Source organism: Notothenia rossii (assembly GCF_949606895.1).
Source record: "Notothenia rossii genome assembly, chromosome: 12".
Classification (NCBI taxonomy): domain Eukaryota; kingdom Metazoa; phylum Chordata; class Actinopteri; order Perciformes; family Nototheniidae; genus Notothenia; species Notothenia rossii.
The window spans coordinates 6,936,789-6,949,995 of record NC_136911.1 but is presented as its reverse complement, the minus strand read 5'-3'; the positions used below and the strand labels follow the sequence as shown (position 1 = coordinate 6,949,995).

The 13,207-nt window shown below is 39.7% G+C and overlaps 1 protein-coding gene across 2 annotated transcripts in view; it reads left to right on the top strand.

The window, feature by feature from the left end:
* The first annotated feature begins 24 nt into the window (after positions 1-24).
* LOC307026304 (retinal-specific phospholipid-transporting ATPase ABCA4-like) overlaps positions 25-13,207 on the top strand; it is a 27,315-nt gene continuing 14,132 nt past the window's right edge. The window contains exons 1-14 of one of the 2 annotated variants that reach the window (XM_079661593.1): positions 25-50; positions 455-566; positions 826-919; positions 1,069-1,210; positions 1,424-1,563; positions 3,026-3,153; positions 4,104-4,301; positions 6,950-7,039; positions 7,891-8,125; positions 8,388-8,527; positions 10,405-10,521; positions 10,733-10,930; positions 12,640-12,845; positions 12,929-13,105. In XM_079661593.1, coding sequence (XP_079517719.1) covers positions 501-566; positions 826-919; positions 1,069-1,210; positions 1,424-1,563; positions 3,026-3,153; positions 4,104-4,301; positions 6,950-7,039; positions 7,891-8,125; positions 8,388-8,527; positions 10,405-10,521; positions 10,733-10,930; positions 12,640-12,845; positions 12,929-13,105 — 1,931 coding nt within the window. In that variant the 5' untranslated portion in view covers positions 25-50; positions 455-500. Of the gene's footprint in view, positions 51-454; positions 567-825; positions 920-1,068; positions 1,211-1,423; positions 1,564-3,025; positions 3,154-4,103; positions 4,302-6,949; positions 7,040-7,890; positions 8,126-8,387; positions 8,528-10,404; positions 10,522-10,732; positions 10,931-12,639; positions 12,846-12,928; positions 13,106-13,207 lie in introns of those variants that run through there. The other variant, XM_079661592.1, reaches the window with a different exon arrangement.

Here is a 13,207-nt window from a genome sequence, read left to right as displayed (position 1 = left end):
TTATGCTTCATGTATTGGGTCTCACTCTACAGTACGAGTGTTCTCCTGAGGTAAGTGATTTGTCCTTCTGGACTGTAACCATGCTTTGGAATTTAGCTGATATATCTGTAATTTGTGATCTGGTAGCAATACAATTGCACAATAGCAATGACTCACATAAGTTAAAGTTACTTTTATTGCAGGCCCTTTGAATATGCAATTCACTGTTTTGAGATATTGACAGTGCTGAAGGAGTTACGAGCTGTAGAACGTAATGCTAACCATGTGAAGCGTATTGAGCTCATTAACCTCTGTTTCCAGCCATGTATGGGTTACTCAGGATAGACACCTCCGTGATGGAAACAAAAAATATGTAGCTTTTCTAAATTCTAATTAATTTGTTGAATCAGAAATGTTTTTAAGTAAACATGAAATGGCTTAGTTAAAAAGAGCCCTGTGGACTGGTTGATTGCAGGTTTGTGGGCTGGTGCCAGGCCCTGCAGGGCTGAAAAGGAGAAACCATGGGGGCAGGAAGACAGGTCAGACTCCTGCTGTGGAAAAACTGGACTATCCGCAGGAGGCAGAGGGTAAAATCCCCCCATCCATCATTTACACACTGCATTTATCCCTGCGAGAGTTGTAGTTAGCTAAAATTCCTTCAGGTCTAGATTTTAGCAAATATTTGACTGAAGGTTTTTTTTTAATCATTATTTATTCTTCTAGCTATACTGCAATATGTTTGTTACAGAAAATGGGCCAAGTTGTCGCCCAGACACGCACACTATGAAACTGCACTAGTTTAGAATTGTTACAGATTTACAAAGTTTATATTATAATTCATACCAGATGCGTTTCTTCATGGAGATCATGTGGCCTGTTATGCTGTGCATGGGACTGGTGTGGCTTAGACGAGTGAATCCGCTTTATCGTCAACATGAATGTAAGCAAACAACTGTTTACTGAAAAATATCAAACATTTAAATCCACATTTCACAGAGACAAATATATAATGTCGTGTGACATCCTTTAAGATACCTCATTGGTGACTTGTGTAAAGAACTGAAGCCAACAGTATCTCCTCTTCCTCAGGCCACTTCCCCAACAAGGCCATGCCGTCTTCAGGGGTCCTGCCATGGATTCAAGGAATCTTCTGTAATGCCAACAACCCTTGTTTTCAAGACCCTACCCGTGGTGAATCTCCTGGAGTGGTCTCCAACTACAACAACTCCATGTCGGTATCACCCTGGGATTTAGGGGGAGGTCATTAAGGGGAATCAAATTCTATCCACGTTTGATCTAAGATAAAAGAACAGAATGTATTGGACTCAAAAACAAATCTAAATATCTCCTGGTTATGAAAAACATACACACTCATTCTGTGTATGTTTGAAGTTGTATCGTATGTAAAAATAATAACTGTGTGATTTAACATTGACTTCCTTAGATTTGCTCGGTTCTACACGGATGCCCAGGAGCTTCTTTTTAGCGACCCAGAGTTCCTGCAGCTAGGTCGCCTCTGGGGGGAACTGAATGCTATGAGTAACTTCATGGACACCCTGCGCACACATCCAGAACGCATTTCAGGTCAGTGCTTCATCCGGAGATCAAAATACTCTGAAATTGTCTGTCGGAGCAGTTCAAACGTCAGTTCGGGCATTCTGCTTGCTTGTTTCACGGGAGCAATTATAGCTGGCAGAAAAATAAATAAAAATAATAAAGAGTTTTCAGTTAGAAGTGATATAAATGTTGACATACAGCCTGACTACATTTAGCATTGCAATCTATTCTTAGTGTCCTTCTTAGCTCAATGTCCTCTGACTCAAAAATACCTTGGTGTAAATCATATCTCACACATTCATTTCCCATCCCTCTGTGTACCTGTGCAGGCTAAAAGGCTTACTTCACGAGGGTTTATGGAAGGCTCTTCACATAAGCTGCTTACTTTCACCAGTGTGTTGTTTATTTGGTGGGAAAGCATTTCACACAACTTTCATCCATGTTCCTCTCCATGAGAGAACATAGAAACACTGATCCCATCTAAAGGGACAAAATGCAAACAATTCTCTCTTCATGTCAACATATGCATGTACAGCTATACTGTCTACATACAAACAGTAGGTTTCCCAGCTAAATCTACAGAAAACCTTTCTGAGGGGAGCTGACTGAAGCTAAGTGCATTCCAGCCTGTGAATGATTACATCCTGGTTCTTTTTGTGCTCCCACTCTCAGGGAGAAACATGTATATGGACTAACAGCTAACACAGATATGGATCCACATTCCACACAATTTCCCATGAGGCCTAGAAAAGAAAATGTAATCATTTTGAGAACCAAGTTATGTAATTGTTAAAAAAAACACTCATATAGCATAACACGTTTGGGTGGACACGTATGTTTCATGTGCAAGACCCTTGCAAAGGTGTTTGATACTAATAATTAGACACATAAGAAATAGTTGGACTTTGTCAATACATTTATTTGCTTTATGGAGGAGAATGAGATGAAGAGATCTATGTCCACTCCTATTAGTCCAGTTTACATAAAGCTTTAACGAGCAGCTGGTTAGCTTAACTTAGCACAAAGACCAAAGCAATGGGATATAGCTAGCCTACCGCCACTTGTAAAATTCAGCAATTAACGTTTTATCTCATTTGTAAAATCTATAGAATGAAAGTGTACATTTAGATTTTTCGAATGAATATCTTGGTCCAGTTCTTCTCCCTTTCTTGCTTTCAGCTTTCTTTGTGGTTTCCAGTGGCGCATGAGGACACAAGGCGAGTCACTTTAGGCGGAATCTGGATGCAGGCCACAGTGACAATTCATTTGGCAGAGCACACTTTATTCATGCACAGACAAGCCACTAAAAGAATGAGACAGTGCAGAGTTGAAGTGTCTACATCCTGTGTTCCTATTGTTTTAATGAAACCATTGTCACAACTTGCCAAATACGTTTTATTTTTACTTATCTGGTATCCACTGGGTTAATGGATTGTCACAGATGACAATAGCTTGGGTTTATTCTCTTTCTACTGATCTCTCTTTGTAGGCCGAGGAATAAAGGTGGAGGCTATTCTAAAGGACGATGAGCTGCTGACATCATTCCTGCTGAGAGACATTCCTCTGACACAGGCTGTGGTGTATCAACTAGTAAATGCCCAAATCAGGCCTGAACAGGTACACAGGCACACATGCACATACATGATAGGGTTGAACAGTTAAGGATATAATGTTTAGCATTTCAACCTTAATTCCTCATTACTTTTGAAATATTCCTGTGATACCAGAAACACAACCATTGACGTAAAGACTCTTATCATATGAAAGCCTTGCGCAACATATGATGTAAGATGATGTTAACAAGTCTTTTGTTGAGAACATATTCTACAAGTAAAGACTTGCTTCAGTGTTTCTGGGAACATTCACAATGTGATTCATTGGTATCAGTAGTTTTGGCTGAACAACAGCTGGAAGAAAGCTCCCTTTGGCAACCTACAAACAGGAAAACACACAAATATATCCATATATGCCACTTTGTCCAGACACATGAGGCCAGCTGGATTCCTCCTACTTTGGTTTCGTTCACTGATTCATTGCCTGCTTGACGGCAATGTACAATACAAATGAATCACTAACTTTAAAAAAGCGTTTGAACATTGTTTACTTCTGTAGTGATGCAGGCTTTACAATTACGGCGACTTAGTTGTTACATTTCATCCATTAATCAATCCCCTATTTTAATTATTGGGGGCTCCTTTACCGACATGCATTTCACAAGAGGGAAGAAGCTGAACAGCTGAACATATATTCACATCCATAGATACACAAATGGGCTGTTTGGAGTTTACACTTGACATATCTTGTTAATTTGAAAGTAAGTCAATATATAGTACATAGACAATATGCATTACATATAAATCAACACATATACTACATTTTTAGCTTAGTATTCCCCGTTTCAGAGGGTGCGTTACATTATAATTCAATGTTTAAAGCTTTGGTTTGAAAGCTATTTTGATTAAGGTAAGGAAGACAACATATTGACCTGTGAAGTTCAATAATAGACATTAATAATATCAGAATGTGAATGTTTGAAACCAACCTAACCTATCTTTGGATTTCTTCAGTTTGCCTCTGGGGTTCCAGCCTTGCATTTAAAGGATATTGCATGCAGTCTGAACCTGCTGGAGAGATTCCTCATCTTCCCCAGCAAAAGAGGACTCCACTCTGTTCGCAACGCCATGTGCATCCTTACTCCTCAACGGCTACAGATCATTGAGGACAAATTATACGCAAATGTCGACTTTTTCAAGCTCTTTCGGACGGTCAGTGCTTTTGTAATGTTACAGTAGTAGCACATATCAAGGAACTGTTGAAAACTATTATTGATAAATAATACATTTAATTATACCCTCAGTAGGTTGTGGATATGTGCCATGGCTCATTAAGAGCTACAACTTTTAATCGTTTAACACATTTTACTTACTTTAAAAAGAAAGCTGTTTAATCAAAAACACCAATCTTCACTAATTAATCCCAGTGCTTTCTATACATTAACACACTGTTTATCAACAGTGACCAGCAATCCATTGTGGTCAGACTGTATAAAGCTCCTATAAAAATCCTTTTAACGCAGGATAAGCATACATTTAACAGGATTTGGCTCCATTTTAGGCATAGTAAAAGGCCTGTATAGAGCTGTAGTTGGATGACTCCCATCTGGGATGATGCCATGTTTATTAGCTTATATGCAAACATTTTCAATGGCTATTCACAGAAGACTGAGCCAACTGCTAGCTGAAAGACGTGAAGCTAATCTGTCATAGGCCAATAAAGTTTTTGGCAAGATGAGACATTTGAAAAATATCAATCAAGCAGTGTGATGTAAATGCTTAATTTTAACCACAGTATGTGTCTGATTAATGAATTAGTCTTGTTGACAAGTTAATTAATCAAGAGCTTTTGTTTTTCCCTTTTTTGAAATAAAAAAAGAAACATACTGTATATAATAGAAAACCTTTTTAGGTTCTTAAATGATATCATACTTTTTTATGATCTGCAGTTTATAGCCATTTTTATTTTACTCAACTATTTCAGAGTAATCAAAACGTAATGATATCCCTAATTGCATCGTCACACAGCTTCGGCTCTGTTTCAGTAAGATGTACTGTGTATTTTGCAAATTGTATTATCTCATGGTTGAGGCAGAGCAAAACTTAACAAGCCAACACAGGCATAGCATTCAGTATTTCAGGTCAGGAGCAGCAATGGATAAACAGTTGGTAGTATTTTTATAGGGCTGACTCACAGGGTGGAACAAGTGTTCCTTAAAGAAATGCAGGTTGGCTTTGTGTTTGGTAAATAAAGTCTACTACAGTACACAACTACCCAGGAACGTTAAAGAACTGCCACAATATACAATGTACAACAGGTATGCATATAAGATACATTTCAAGTAACATTTTATTAATATTGTTGAAAGGCTGGAATACTTACACAATTAATATCATGTATAGAAATAATTATAAATATATAATTATAAAAACAATATATAATATAATAGATCATATTATTGCATTTAGATAAAGAACGCAGGTCAAACTCAAGTTGTTAACACAGGATTTACTGTAGTATAAGTAGTTTTAATCTAATTTTATAAATAGAGCAAACAATAGAGACAAAATGTCACTCAAACAAACATAACAGAATTACCTCTAAGAATTATTGAAATAATAGGCTGAAGAAACTACCTCGGTATTACTCATAAGCAGGGCCCTTTTTGCCAGACTTAATTTAGAGCGTGTTGCAGCACTCTGAACATGTTTTAAATTGGTACGGCTGATGTGAAACAGCCATGAGCATTAGCTAAGCATGCAGACGTGGCCTTGGTCTGTAATTAGCTTAGTGAACAGACACTCCTCTCTTTAGTAACCACAGTGCACTTGGAGTCAACACAGGCTACAATAAGACAGACAGCAACAATGGCTGACCCCTGCCTCATCCCAACAATCCCATAAGACCGGGCCAAGTGTGTTTAGCTGTCTGTCTGAGTCTGCCTTGTGCTATAGCAGCGATAAACTAAAATGCTTTTTGGGGCTATTTGGGACCAAGATTAATTATTTAATTTCTTTGGGTTTAAATAAATTCCATGTAAAAATCCAATCTCACTGTGTGGAAAATAGTTATTTACAATACCCACTTCCCTGGGGGATATACATAATGACAATGCTACCACAGATTATAAATTACTGGAATTACATATTAATGAATACATTTTTAAGAATTGACAAAATGCCCTTTTACCCATCTGAATTAAGTAAACGGGTGTTCTGAAGAGATATCCTTCAAAAATGTTGTATTATGTGCCAATTATATATTTATTGTTTGTGTTGTTGCAGGATTGTAAACAGTTGAAAAGCTAACTGAGGAAGTGGGGATTGTCTTTCTGTGCGGACATATCTCTGACAGGATGAATCTAAATATGTGACAGGGAAGGATGTCTGCTCTGGCAATTTTGTGTTTTAGCCTTGTGTTGCTGCCTGGAATCTGTAGTCTATTGTGTTGTAAGCTGCCTGGAGCATCTTTAGGCTCAGCAGCAGATCCTCAAGAGAAGGCAATGCTCACAATATATTATATAGGCCTATTAAGTATTCATCTCTGGTCCACTAAGACATGTGTATGTCACTGCATAAGCTTAGGTTTCTTTAAGGCACAAAAACACATTTCTTCATGGCACAAAATAAAGTTTTATTGTGTCCGCCACAGACACTTTGAGTATATCATGTATCCAAATACTTTTAACTTGATATTATGCTAACTCGTCAGACTGGCTGTTATCAAGGACAGGTATCATCTTATTCCTCTTCCTGATCAAAACAAACAAAGAAGATCCAGGGATTAGTAACTTCCTCTGGGCCAGGAAGAAATTGGGTTTATGTGTTTGATTAAAGAATACATTTATTTCCCCCTCCAGCTTCCTATGGTGCTGGACTATCACTCAAAGGGCATTGAAATTCAGCTCTGGGTACGGGTCGTCTCCGCTGTCTCGGAAAAACTGCGAGAGGTAAGTCTAGCTCCATCCAAAAGTTCACCGCTTTCTTTTTTTAGCTGCCAGGAAACAGTTGCTTCCTCTTGCCTGAGTTTTTACACAAACACAGACAGTAGGGGGATATCATTTAGTGCGTATGAGGAAGGCTAAATCCAGCCTCAAAAACAGATATATCATCATTATGGGATCATCCCAATGGAAACACTGAGGCTGCAAGAAAACCTGAAGCCCCTTAGAAATGGAAAATGTTAAACACCAGGGATGATTGAATGATCTGTTTTTGTTTGATTATGTCTTTCTTTCCCTAAAGTAGAGTCTGTGCATGCACTTATTTTGCTTGGATTACTTTAAGCAGTGTTTTTACCTCTGTGAAGTGTCTCATTGCGTGGTTGTATTTTGGTCACTATTAGATGTTGTATGGACGTGGTTCAGTGTCCATAGCAATGTTGACTTTGATGATATGATAAATACTGAATTTGTGCAACTGTTTCAATTTGTGGTGTACCTGTCATGGGTGTGTGGAAATGTTTTGTTGTTTGTTGTGGAAGTTTCCATGGGATATTCAGAGTAGCTGACAATTTGTCATCTTGTTGGCAAGACACTTGTCTTTGTCTCAAACCACAGAGACTAGAGTCCAGACAGACGACGTGAAAGCACAACCTTGAATTTTTTTTCAAACAAGCAAGGCTAAAAAAAATGAATCAATGCACAGGATTTTGTCCATGCAGTTGCTCATTGTCTGCACTGATTGACCAATGGTATTGTTGCTCAACATATCTTTAATATTTAAGAGCTATTATGATTTGTATTAAGTAACATGTACAAACTGTTCTAATTTAAGCTCTTTCTTTCTTATATTTCAACAGTTGTCCCAGAGGAGTAGCTCCAGGGAGCTTCTTCAGGTCATGACTCCTCTCTTCCAGAACAATCTGTCTTTCAGGCAGGCGGTGGCTGCTGCCTCCAGCCTGGTATGTGGCTACAGTGAAGGTGCTTTCTCCCGTGTTACCTCCTTTAATTGGTATGAGGACAATAACTACAAAGCCTTCCTAGGCATCGGCAGCGGCAAATCACGGAGCCACTACACATACGACAACAGCACCAGTGAGTAGACCATATATCATTATGGCAGATATTAGAGTAGGCATTGGTACAGTCACAAGCTATTGGTTTTTACTAAAGAACATGGACCTTGTTCTTGGAGTAACCCTACTCTAATTTTTGTCGAATATCATCAGATCTCTTTTTTTTTGTCAGAGTAACTAGGTTCTTTCTATATCAATTTTTTTCTATATCCATAAAAAAACGTTAATTTCATTATCTACGTTTCATAGAATGTTACAATTATACAACACATTCCCTGCAGCTCCTTTCTGCAATGAACTGATGGAAGAACTGGAGTCCAACCCTGTCACCAGGATTGTGTGGAACTCTGTGAAGCCCATGCTGATGGGACAGATCCTCTATGCACCCGATTCGCCGGCTGTCAGGCAGATCATAAAAAATGTAAGCACCATTGGCCACTTGGTGGATAGATGTATCAATGTGGAGAGTGGAAGTGTAACTATGAACACTGTTAATACAATATTGTAGGAAATCAGTGGAAACACCTGATGCATTATGCTCAATTTGAATAGATAACAGGAGAACTGGGTTGCTGGCAGGATCATTAAACTGAAAAGAAAGTATGGCATTGACCGAGACAAACTAAGACAAGAGATATTGAAAAATGTCTGGAAATAAAGTAAAGACTATTTCCAGATTACAACCTTCTAGTGACATCCATATCGTTGTCTTTTGAGCAAGCAAGCCTTCTGCAGGGGACAATGCATTTTCCCTCCAAAGGGGATCAGCTTTCCTCATGTCATGTCCAGCCCTTTGTATCTAGATGTAGATACGTGTTGGTCAAAGCCCTTCAGAGGCGACAGTCATGGATGGCTTGGTTGCAATGATCGGCTGTGGTGACTACCACCACAGAGTCTACTGGCGCCACAGCTTTTTCAATGTTATGTAAGCAGTAAGAGTTCGTCCTTAAAGTCTTGTGATCATTCGCACAAAGAGACACCCACAATCCTGTTTCCTCTTTCCTGACCTTTAATGCCCTCTTTGTTTTCCTCTTCCTTCAGATTGGTATCTTAATTGCACTTAGAAAGTAATGACTAAGGGGTTAATCCATTACTTTACGAGACCATAACATGGCCTCTACAGGGTCTTTGATTCCATCCTCTTAACTCTGTCATGCATCAGTTTGTTTCAGAAGAAACCCCAAGTGAGGCACCATGCATTTAAACATGTGTTTCTACGCTTTATGTGACTGCTCTTGTGTAATGGTAAACTATGCAAGTCTTATCTGTATCTGACTTAAAATACGATTGAACTTGTTTATTCTTACTACCTCATTTACTTTTTGTAATTTTTCTATATGGAAATGGAAATGACTTAATTTCACTTAAGGTCAACTCAAACAACATCAGTAAGTCAAGCATAACTGGTAGGCGCCATGTTTGCGATGGTGTTGGACCCTGTTCTTTTTAACTAAGCTTGCTGACTGAAAGTTTATGCTGAGTTAGGCACAACATACCATCTAGGAACACTACAGCATTCCTCCACTGCCATCTTGAAGAAATCAACTCAAGACATCCCCCAGTCCCCTTTCTGTTTTAAACAGCCCCGGGGAATTGAGGAAGCACTCACTTGTGGGAACCTGACTGGGATTCACTGGGCAGGCTGAATGCATTCGGCCAGTTGTCACCAACAGCCTCCATTGTCACCCCAGCTCCATTGTCCCCATTGTCACCCAAAATCAGACACACACAAGAGGAAGGCGTTTAATTGGGTGTACTCTTGAGCGCTTTCATCCCCCACTGCACATGACTGCATACTGAAATAGCCAGTCTTTGGTATTTGCCACACAAAGCACTGTACCCACACACATCCATGGTTTTCACGATAAGCGTGCAGTAAATATTTGACAATTTGGCAGAGAGTGCATTTGTTTCACAGTTGCTGGTTATCTGAACTGGCCCGCGGGAATTCTTTTTGTGAGAATGTGTGTGTTGTCTTTGGAAAGCCTGTTTTCACAGAGAGTTTGATGTGGGAATGGTATGTAGCAGGAGATTAGGAGAACAGTGACAATGTTTGCATTTGAGTTTCTGAATGTCTTACACATGTGCACACGTATCCTGTACATGAGTTATTTGAAGTTTTCCCCAAATGTCTGTATTTGCACGTTTTCCCATATTTCTGTATGGTGTGCACTTAGATATTGGCATTTGTGAAAATAGATGTTTATTTTTTAAAACAATTTCCTGACATAGCAATGTTGAAACACAAACCACTTTGTCACGTTCACATGCACACACACTTTAACATCCCTCCCGTAGGCAAACACTACATTTGAGGAGCTGAAGCGGCTGAGGACGATGGGGAAGGCATGGGAGGAAGTGGCTCCTCAGATCTGGGCTTTTTTCCAAGATGGCGTCCAAGTCAAGATGATCCGGGTAGGACAGCAATATAGTCTGACTGAAAAATTACGTTTACACCATCAAACTACAAGTTATGAAAAAACCTTTAAAGTTATTTCGTCAAATCATGTGTTTGTAGTGGAAACTCCTTTTTTATGCAACCAAATATACCAAACATCTTTAATACTAAATTGAATACCCTAATTGTGGTTATAAATGACAACATACTAGCTGCCTTTCGTTTCAGGACACCATCAACAATCCATCAGTGATGGATTTCATTGACAGGAGTCTAGAGGAGTCTCCGCTCTCCTCCAAACACATCCTCAACTTCCTGTACAACGGTCCACCTGAGGACCGTCCAGCTGACGTCCCTGGATTTGACTGGCGAGACATCTTCAACGTCACTGACCGGGTCATTCAGATGCTAAACCAACATGGTGATGTGAGTGGACATCACTTTGATCTATCTTTCTAGCATTTCCTTTGTTTTGTCATAGGCCCTTACTTGAATCTAAAATACCACAGCCTGGAGGTATATGTGTAAGCGTGGAGAATTATACTGACCAGTCAAAGGGGGATCCACATTTCAAGATGAAACTTAGGTGCCAGGATTGTTTTTGCTAACTTCTCCCATTGGGTTCTGACGGCAAGAATGTGGACTGTTTTCTTTCACTCCACCTGAGATGTCAAGTTCTAGGACAGGCCTATTCATGGTATAATCCAATCAAGCGCAGGTGTTGTCACTCGTTGATTTCAATACTCTGGTTGGATAACCATTATGTGCTAAATACCACTGTTGATGTGATGTGGGCATTTAGATAAGCTGTTTTTGGTCTCTGCAATTTGTCCGCCAATCCAAAAACATTGAAATCTACCCAGGTGGGCGAGGGCCAAAGCAACAAACTAGTTGTCGAGTCCCTTTTGTTTACTGTCGATGGAGTGGAGGGTAAAATAAAAAAAAACTGAAAAACATCTCAAACCTTCTCTTGTGTGAGCTCTCCACATTTAACTGAGGAATGCATTTTAGAACAAAGTTAAAAACACCCCTTTCCGTACGGAGGCTAATCGGGATGAGAGGCCTATCACACTGGGGGGTGACATGGGGGGCACCTTGAGGCCTGGCTGGATGCATGGTTGGTGCTCTTTGTTTTTGTCCAAGTTGAAGCTTACAGCACTTGAGTGTGACAGAGAGAGAAGGAACGATTGAGGCCGATTAGATACAGCTGTCACTCCATCCACCATCCTTTATAAAGGGCCAACAATGACTGTGGGCTTGAAGGCTGGTTGGCTGCACGTTGGTGGTATGCAGGCATATCACATCACACAGTAGGGCTGCAGTGTTAGTAGCTGAATGCTTTGGCAATTAAGGGACGGCCTTTGAGATTTAAATAATTAGTCGGGTGTGTTTGGTGTACATTGTGTCTCTAAGTGTATAAATGCGTACATTTGGATGCATGGCAAATTGTGTGTAGCCAATGTGTGTTTTGGGTTTGGGTTGTATCTGTGCATAGGATCTCAGGGGTAGATTGTTGTTTTCGAGGGTTTCTTTTGGAACATCGCTGTCCCTATTTGCTTTAGCTTACAGTGAATGGCTATGTTAGACACGCTTTGAATGGAAGAGGCAACCACTGCCGGAGTTTCTCTGCAAATGGGGGCAGATATTTTGGATTAAAGTGACTAAAGCCAACATTCGCAATTCCAGACTTTACATTTTTTGGCCAGGCTAGCAACCAGGTTCTACAAATTGTGATGTGATTGTGATCTGTTAGGTGCTGTAGATTCACAATTTTTGTCCAGACTGTACATTTTCAACAATAATAGAATTACAAATTCTACAAACATTCATTGTCTCCAGAGGATGAATCCATGATTACTCTGATTGAAGCCATTTCCATCCACGTTCCACGTGTCCAGTAAAATTATTTGACTTCACTCTCGGAACAGCACAAGACATTCATGGTTTCCAGAAAATACCCTGTTGACTTTTACCTGAAAAACAAGTGTCATTCCCATCAGCCTAAGCTATACTGTTTTAGAGCTATTTAGAAAACGGTGCCATGACTAAGATCTAAGATTGTGGATATGGCATAAGATGGTGTATGATAAGGCAAACATTATACCTTTTTAAATGGATTCTTCTCCCTCCTTCAGTGTGTACTGCTGGATAAGTTTGTGGCTGTGCCTGATGAGAACACCATCACTCATCGAGCCTTGGACCTGTTAAAGGACAACAAGTTCTGGGCAGGCCTCGTCTTCGTTAATATGCACTCTTGGACCACCGATGTCCCACCTCATGTTAAGTTCAAGATTCGGATGGATATTGATGCAGTGGAGCGTACCAATAAGGTCAAAGACAGGTATAAATAAACAGTTAAGTGGAAATGATGAGTTTAGTATAATGATAATAAACTTGCCAAATAAATATATTTGTAATGCTTAGGTATTGGGACCCGGGCCCCCGAGCTGATCCTATGGATGACTTCCGCTATGTTTGGGGAGGCTTTGCTTATCTTCAGGACATCATAGAGCACGGGATCATCAAGACTCAGACAGGAAAGGAGTGGCCAATGGGTATTTACCTACAGCAGATGCCCTACCCTTGTTATGTGGATGACCTGTGAGTAAAAAAACATCAAAACATATCTACTTTTTTAAAACAGTGTAACTTATATATTCCCAGAATCACAAAATGGTGGTGTACTGGTTCAGTAACTGTGTC